This window comes from Cricetulus griseus, chromosome 3 (genome assembly GCF_003668045.3).
Source record: "Cricetulus griseus strain 17A/GY chromosome 3, alternate assembly CriGri-PICRH-1.0, whole genome shotgun sequence".
Lineage (NCBI taxonomy): Eukaryota > Metazoa > Chordata > Mammalia > Rodentia > Cricetidae > Cricetulus > Cricetulus griseus.
In genome coordinates this window covers 249,001,431-249,010,551 of record NC_048596.1, presented here as the reverse complement: position 1 = coordinate 249,010,551, position 9,121 = coordinate 249,001,431, and the positions used below count along the sequence as shown (strand labels likewise).

At 37.3% G+C, this 9,121-nt stretch overlaps 1 protein-coding gene across 1 annotated transcript; it reads right to left on the bottom strand.

Moving 5' to 3' along the window:
• Positions 1-1,662: 1,662 nt before the first annotated feature.
• On the bottom strand, positions 1,663-7,783 carry LOC100763880 (prolactin-5A1-like). Its single transcript, XM_027409241.1, has 5 exons — positions 7,753-7,783; positions 5,332-5,498; positions 3,291-3,398; positions 2,644-2,832; positions 1,663-1,848 (listed from the first exon to the last, which is right to left on the bottom strand). The coding sequence occupies exons 1-5, from the start codon at positions 7,781-7,783 to the stop codon at positions 1,663-1,665; spliced, it is 681 nt and encodes a 226-aa protein (XP_027265042.1).
• Positions 7,784-9,121: the final 1,338 nt, after the last annotated feature.

Below are 9,121 nucleotides of genomic sequence, written 5' to 3'. Positions count from 1 at the left end.
ATAAAGAAAGTGTGATAGTTTTAATGTAATTGTCCCCCATAAGCTCACAGGGAGTGGCACTACTAGGAAGTGTGGCTTTATTAGAGTAGGTGTGGCCTTTCTGGAGGAAGTGTGCGACTGTGTGGGTAGGCTTTGAGGTTTCCCATGTTCAACCTATGTCCAGTGTGGACACAGATCCTTCTGCTATCTGCAGATCAAGATTAGGACTCTCAGCTCCTTTTCCAGCACCATGTCTGCCTGCACACCACCACATACCACCATGATATGGACAAAACTTCTGAAACTGTAAACCACTCTAATTAAATGTTTTCCTTTGTAAGAGTTGCCATGGTCATGGTGTCTCTTCACAGCAATAGAAATCCTAACTAAGACATAAGGCAAGTGGAAAGGATGATACATAACATTAAGGATGTTAAAAAAAGGTAGAGAATATCATCTGAAATTACATATACTACATATAGGTATATGTGCATGTACATATGTATAGAGTAAATGGAGTTGAGCTTCCAGGAATGATAATGCTCATTCCAAGAGCCACAGACTGTGTAATGAAAACCCCACTTGCAGGCATGAGATTTGTCTTTTCCAGTTGTTGATCAGGGAGGCCCAACAGTCTCTCCAAATGTAAGCTATAGCTATTGCCCTTGGTTGTTTATCAGAACTGGAAAGTAAGTCCATAGTGCTGAAAGTACTTAAGATTGAGAGGATTTGAGCTGTAACTGACCCAAAGGCTTCCTACCTGAGACCGGCTTTCCTAGTACCTGAAGGTGCTAGGAAAGTTGTCATGGGAAGGAAGCAATCAGTAATATTACTTAGTTATGGTACCTATAAACCACAACAGTCAGTGTGGCAATGTTTCAAACCAGTGTCCCATACTCTGCTAGAAAGAACCTTATTTTGTAGCAGATAGAGGACATTACAGAAAGCAACACTTACTTAGAATGCAGAGAACAACTGGCCATGAAGTGACCATCCCCAATTGATACACCTACAACACAACACCCAAAATTAAGGCTCAGAGAACTTCATTGAAGAGAGGGTGGAAAGAATACTAAGGGCCAGGGGATAAGGGACTCTATGTAAAACTATAAAACTATGTCTTCCATATATGTGGCATTGAAGTTATACCCATGAAAATTCAATATTATGTATTCTTAAACAATTTCTGAACAATTCTAACACCAACTGACACCCCAGTATGGATGAAAGAAATCACATAGGGCTTCACCTCTAGATGAACAGCTACAAAAAAAATTAATTAGTATCCCCAAGGAATGAGTCCCCTAACTGGTTATACAGTATTATATGGTCAGTCTAAAAGCATGCATACAAACAACAATAAATGGATCTGACAGGGTGTGTTTACATATTTATTCATCTATACATACATATATGTAGCAATAATATATGCATGTAAAATAATAATTAAAGAAAAAGAAACTATATTTTATAGAGAATAGAGTACAGTAGGGGATAAAGGAAAGTTTGCAGGGACTATAGCAAAGAGGGAAATGATGCAATTATATTATAATTGAAAATAAAATTTAAAAAAGAAGTGACCTCTTACATTCAATCACATATTGAAACACTATAAAATGTAAAGAATCTTTTAAGGATTAGATCAGTAAGAAATATTCTGGAAGTAGGAAGGATGGAAGCTTTTCATTTATTAGGCACAATTTGATGTCTCAGGATACTGACAAAATCAGACACCTTTTGTGCATCACTGTGCAAGCAGAAGAACAAGCTATGTAAACCAAAAAGTTGAATTCCTCTTCGGGATTGCTGGACATATGGCTCTCCAGACCAGGCAGGGTAGTTCTCATTTTCCTTAAGTTCTGGATGAACCTAATGGCAAAATAATAATCAACCAGTTATTATTTATATTATTAATATTTGTTAATCTTCATTACTTCTAAATGCTGAATAATATTTTGGAAGAAAGTTATGAATGTAAATCTTAATCCAAAATATCTGTTTCATGTATGTGGACCAGGATTCTATAAATCTGTCTCTTAGCTAAAAACTAGACAGAAGAACCGTGCATATATTTTTTGTAGTGTAGTTGATCTCAGATGAAGTATATCATTACAGGAGTAGACAGAATCGCTGCTTGGCTATTGACATGCTTTTGACAGGAGGACAATAGAGGACCTAGTGTCAGTTTTCTTGTGAGGAAGTTTTCCATGTTCTCAGTGCTACCTCTGATGTGCCATTTGTATTTTATTAGTTTTCTTAAGAGACAGTTTTCCTTTTCTTCCTTTAACAATATCTGTTCTCCATAAATCATGGACATGAAGCTACAGAAATGATAGGGCTTGTACCTGGAGGGCTAAAATGCTTTCAGCTTAGGAATACTGTGGTAAGATGTGCTTTGGCTCTGCCCAGAAAAGACACTGTCCAAATCGCTTCTAGGAATCATTAACATTTCTTGAGATCTCTGTGTTGTGAGGTGCCGAGTGAAGCACTGTTGAGAAGTTTGAAGTGCCACCTACGCTTTAGTCCCAAGACTGATTATGCAATTACCTGCCTAAATTTCACTGTGGGAGACAGCGAATTAATCCAAAGTTCAGTTTTAATTACAGATTTTTCAGCTTTCCTGAATAATGAGAAAAAGCAAGAGAGTTTAAAGAGATGTCTCACCTGGCTGAGTATAGTCTTAATGCCCTGCAGATGTTTTGTGAGTCTTTTGATTTGACCATCAAGAAATTCAACTTTGACTGTGGTAGCATAAGGAGTTCCATCAAGATCAGCCATGTTGTTTTTCACATGGTACAGCAGGTTTTTCCAGGCAGCCAGTATTCTGATTGTCACATTCAGAAGGTCCACAGACTAAGGAAAACACAATTGAGCGTCGTATTAAAATAAGTGTACAACTGTAGTTTGAATTATCCATGGTAACTAGTGCAGTCTTCACGGCTTGTGAAGTGTTTGTTGATTAATAGAAGCAATGCTGATAGTGTTTTGTGACGTGTCTAGCCATAGAGTAGCTCTCAACACTCTCTTTTCCTTCACTTTTTCTTATGTTTTAAACATGAAAACTCAAATCAGTTCAAAGTTTCTTACATAATAATAGGTTCAGTCCTAACGCTAAGCCTGTGATTAAAATAGGGACAATTTCTTTAGCATTTTGTGGATATGCTTTAAAGTTATTCTTAGTTTTATTTTGTGTGTACTTTATCAGCTGTCTAGTTACTTTTACTGTGTACTCATCCTTTCTCTGCACTCCTGAAGGTGTGGTTACTGTGTCTAAATGGGACTTGTTTTCAGGTGGTTGGGTGAGGACGCACCTTCATCCTTTCAGCTTTTCTTTTGCTGTTTGGGATGGAGCGGGATGCAGTGTGGCAGATCATGGTGGGCCTGTTCAGGAACTTCTGGCCTGGATCATATTGTGCATCCTGGAAATGTTAGAAAAAAAATCAGCTAGTTGGAGTTTTGGAATTGAGAAAATGAGCTTGTGAGCGGAGTGTTAAGTATGAATGTATATTCCGTGTGTAATTAAAAATATTTATTCTGTCAGTTTTTGGAGGATTTCAGCTATGAGTGCTGTATTTACATAATTTTCGCTGCACGCCCTCCTCCCTGTAAATCTTCCTAGATCATCACTCCCTCTTAACTTTATGTTCTCTTCTTTAATATTGTTACAATGCACCGAAATATACATACATATATATGTATATAATATATATATATATAATCCCCCTAAGGCAATTTTGTGTTGCTCATATGTACATGTATTTGTGAATAACCACTGGGGATTGGAGACTTTTGAAGGGGCTTTTCCCTGAAGAACACTGGTTCCCCATGTAGTGGAGGCCATAAGTTGCTTTTAATTATTTCTGTAGGAGTGGGGCCTTGTGAACCTTCTCCTCTTCATGTTGGAATGTGGAGAGTATGTTAAATCTTTAAATGAAGAAATTAAAAAAGAGACCCTTGGTCTATTTACTTCTTTCCATTGGAGATGTAATCTAATTTTCACATCTAACCTATTAGCTTCTCATGTCTTTACAACTTTACAGTTCTGATTTCTCACTCTCCTAAAAGTTACTATTTGCAAAGGAAGCACTAAAACACCAAATTTGCAAAACACTATTTTAATGATTAACTTTTTATAGTGTTAGAGACCAATGCTTAGTATATTCTTATTGGCACAAGTTACACACTTCCTCTAATTACACTATATATATATATATATATATATATATATATATATATTAGCACTGGATCTATATACCATGAACATATCCAATTCATAAAGAATTATGGATATAATTGTGCTGATTGCAACAGAATCAAAGTATAATATCTTGGGAAACACTACATAATGAAAAAATTTTAAATGTAAAAATATAATTTAATATTTAAATATTAGTTAATTTTTAAATATTATATGTTGCTATATAGTATTTACTACATTTACTCTTTAAATTTGGTAATCAACAAAATTATGAGTGTTTCCTGAGTGGTTAGGGATCTTAAGATGAAAGGTTGCCAATCAGGAATGGAGAATGACAAAAATAAAACAGCTACTTCAGTGTTAATAAATGTTCATTGTGCACATGGTAGCCTTGTGCTCACAGCCATTGAGGCTGAAGCCCTTGTCTACTTTTGCCTCCTGGACTGACTTAGAACAGAAAAGATCTAGCTTTTAAAGTACGATCATCATGAAGAGAAAGCCTGTTTATGTTTCCAATCCAGGGCTCATTTTGTAGTGTTAAACTCATGTCCTCCAAGTCTTTAAACCATGGCTCCCAGATTTGGGGGTCTTGAAAAGCTATTTACTATTATTATTGTTGTTGTATTTTGCCCCTCCTGACATTGTTGCAGTCATTAATTATTTCCAGTTTAAGGGATTCATCCAATTGGATCCTCCTTTATTGTTTATCTTCAGTATGGTAAGTGAAGAATGCCAGTGCAGACTTCCCAGAGTGCCCAAGAACAGAAAATCAGAGCCCCATTTCCGCCCTTCCTCTTAGGCTTTATGTCAAGAGCAGAAATAAAATAAAAAATAAAAAATTATGGAAAATTTGAACGAAATTGCAGAGACAATCAATTCATGTGAAGTCACAAGAATCACGCTGTGTAGCTAAGACTTTTAAAAATGCTTTCAAATGTATTTTAAAATATTTCCATTCCCTGCCTCCAAACTTAGTAATTTCTTGAAGCTCTCTTTGCACCTACCCCATGTTTTAGTGACTGCTGCTTTCTTGTGTCTGTGGATGTGTCTTATTGGAACTTTGCTTCATTTTTTCTCATTTAAGCTGCAGTTCATCCCAGTCACTGACTCAGGGCCTTTTTTATAAAAAAGCCTAAAGTAAGGGAAGGACTTACAAATTCATTTAACGTATCTGAAGAGATGCGGCTGATCGTCTCAGCTGTGGTGCTTGTCATGTTAAACATCCAGCTGAGGACCTTCTGGCAGCCTCCATCTTTCATGACACACCTGGGCACGCAAGCTACATTCTCCCACATGAGCAGCAGCAGCAGGATTGTCCCTGCTATAGGGAACGGAATTGCAGAGACAATCAATTCATGTGAAGTCACAAGAATCACGCTGTGTAGCTAAGACTTTTCTAGTCCCAGTGTCCTCTTGAATGGTGTGGTGTATTTGAGCTGGAGTGAGAAAAAAAAAATACATCTTCCACTGTGGAAACTTAGTCAACAATTTGCAGTAGATGACATGATAAGAGAGGTTCTAGGACCTGTGCTATGACAAACTTCACCTTTAAAATTTGTGACAATGATATGAGCTGGTTTCATTATCAGTGTACTTTTTGACAGACATGGGCCTAAAAATGTTGGTAGTATGTTATTTGAAGAGTGAAGAAACATCAACTGCCACTATAAAAAGGAGTTTTAAACTTCACTGGTACTATAGCAAAGTGTTTTCTATATTGAAATGGAGTCCTGGCCTGGGGAGATGTCTTTATGGTTAAAGAGCTTGCCAAGAAAGCGTGAGGACAGCCTGGCTATGGTGACACACACTTTTAATCCCAGTACTCGGGAGGCAGAGGCAGGCGGATCTCTGAGTTTGAGGCCAGGCTGGTCTACAAAGCTACACACAGAAACCCTGCCTCGAAAAACAAAACAGCCACAACAACAAACAAACTAAAAAAGGAAAGCATGAAGGCAGGAATTTATGTTATTAGGTTCCAATTGAGTGCTCTACCTGTGTGGTATTCCAGTTTGCCTATAATTGTACCTCCATGGGTGGGAATTAGTAATCCACAGCACAAGCTTGCTAGCATGACTAGCTATAGTGCTCATCTTTGTATTTCATTGAGAGATCTTGACTCTGTGACTACGGTTGAAGAACTACAGAGAGGGAGTCCCTATTTCAAAACTTTCATTCTCCATGGTGCACACACACATACAGATACACACACACACACACACACACACACACACACACACACACACACTGAATACCAATAAATGCACACACTACACATTTCCATGAAAATAAAAAGATGGAACAAATTGCAAGCCTCAGGAATCAAAATTTACAGAGACTTTTGTAACTTGAAATTTCCAAAATTAAACTAGAGAATTGTTAAAGGATTAATGTATCAGAAATACCTATACTCAAGTAGACAAATAATAAAAATATCACAAAATGTGATATATAATGTGTGTGTGTGTGAGAGAGAGAGAGAGAGAGAGAGAGAGAGAGAGAGAGAGAGAGAGAGAGAGAGAGAGTGTGTGTGTGTGTGTGTGTATGTGTGTGTAATTTGGTTTTTCAAGACAGGGTTTTTCTGTGTAGCTTTGGAGTCTGTCCTGGAACTTGTTCTATAAACCAAGCTGGCCTCAAACTCACAGAGATCCGCCTGTCTCTGCCCTCTGAGTACTGGGATTAAAGGCGTGCACTGACACTGCCAGGCTCATAAACAATATATTAAATGTAAACTTAAGTAATATTTTTCAGAATTCATAGTTCCTTTAATTTTCAAAGATATTATGCTCTCTCCTGAGTTTATTTGACACTTGAACATAGACACACACTAATCATCATCATCATCATCATCATCATCATTAGTGGAGAGATGTACGAAGTCAAAATAAGTTTTCTATTTTCTACATTTCCTAAAATAAATCCCATAATTATCATTAATTCGTTTTCTTGAAAACAGTTATCATGGATATAAAGGCAATTAGCTAGCAACTATAGAGTACTTTTTTTTTATTTACAAATTCATTAGGATTGAGGCAAATTCTCAAAGCCCTATAAGATACACAACATTTTCTACTTTAGCTGTGTATTAGAAGTTTCATTAGGTTGGCTCAAGCATGGCAGTTCATGGTGCTTTGGAACCTGAAAGTGTTAACTACATGATTGAGGAGTTGTGACAAATTAGAACCATAGGCACCAGTGGTCTCATTCCAGTGACAGCTCTTAATTTCAGCAGCACAACAATTTTAGATAGACCATTCCTTGTTCTGGAGCTGCCCTGTGCACTGAGGCTGTGGGGATATCTCTCTAGTTTCTATACGCTACAAGTCAGTAAGACACTCACCTTTATTCCTCACTTCAATCAAGAAAAGACACTTTCTACAGTTGTTTATCTCTGGAACAAGGAAGGTTAATCTTTTTAAGACCCAGTGATCTAAATATTCTGTACAGTTTCCTTATGCAGCAAAGATTAGAATGTTGTTAAGTATTGCACAAGAGCGAGGAAAGTGTTCTACACGAGTGGTGATTGGTGTAAAATGAATTCATTAGGCTTCGAGGAACGGAAGGAAGAGAATACTTACAGATGCGTAGTTGAATCGAAGACAGCCGCATCTCGAAAATTCCCACTACATCTGGGTATCAACTGAAGAAAGCTGCTACACTAGAATCTTGTCTTCAGTTACCTTTCTACCACCTATATAGTCCATCAGACCACTCCCAAAGCTATGCAGAGATGATCTGCAGGAAGAAAGAAGATTTGGAATGTGAGATGAGGGCCCGTTGACTCTTCCAGGAATGTTAACTACGTCATTATCATTACTGTAGCCCTAGCTATACTGTTTCCTAATTTGTATACAATGACTAGGCTTCAATGAGGTTATAGGTCACCATAGCCATATCTACTTCCTGATGTTTGGCATTTAGGTCACAGCCAGTAGAATGTAGTCATTTCCTAACAGTTCCTTTATTCCCCCAGGCTCTTCTGTTCATCTGTCAACTTTTTTTTTTTTTTTTTTTTTGCAAAACTCTTTGAACCACGAATGGGTTGCATATTTTAAAATTCCTTTATGACCATCAGGCAACTACAGCATAGTAACAGTCATTTATTTTCAGCAATTTCATTGGTATGAATCTTTGTGAGCAACCACCAACCATTATAGAGTTTATCTTTGCTACATAGGATGATAACAGCTATCTATGCACTCAAAACCATGTTCAGAAGAGTGTTAGGTACACCACATCTACTTATCAAAAGGACAGTAAAAATCTTGCTACTGGACCTTGCTCCACCCCAGCCACAGAATTTTGGCCTGGCTAACAACATGAAATATAGGTTCCCTTGTGAATTCTGGCAGAAGGTAGTTGGTTACAACTATACCTTTTGCCTTGGACTGGTTAGAATTTTGTGATAGTGTTGACATGAAGCTGATCAGCTAATCTATTGACACTTTGCCTTGGTATCCAGTATAATACATTTAGCAATCTATACATTACCACTTTAGAGATCATGTCCAGCCTACTTTCTCCATATTCTGAAACCAGAGCAGAGTATATCAACATCAATAGATCCTTATTATTTGGTTCATGAGTACCCATTGGCAGTGCATGTATTCTGTGGATGACCTCATGGGCCTCTCTTGTCAAAAACTGTTAGGAAAACAACCACTTTGTCACTGGAATTTGTTAATAACTTTATGGCTTTTGTACATAATTTCACACCAAGTACAGCATGTGCTTTAACATCCTTAACGATTACAGTCACTGTTCTGGATAGTTTTCCAAATATGTATGATGTAACAATTCAAAATTTTACAAAGGGCAGCATGATCTCTGAAGGTTTACTGTTTCCTTCTCCATGAACTGAATTTCTTCCTATAATCTAGCATCAAAAGTGGAATAAGGAGAGAGGAGGATAAAACAACAGAAAGACATCTGGAAAGTCATAAGGAA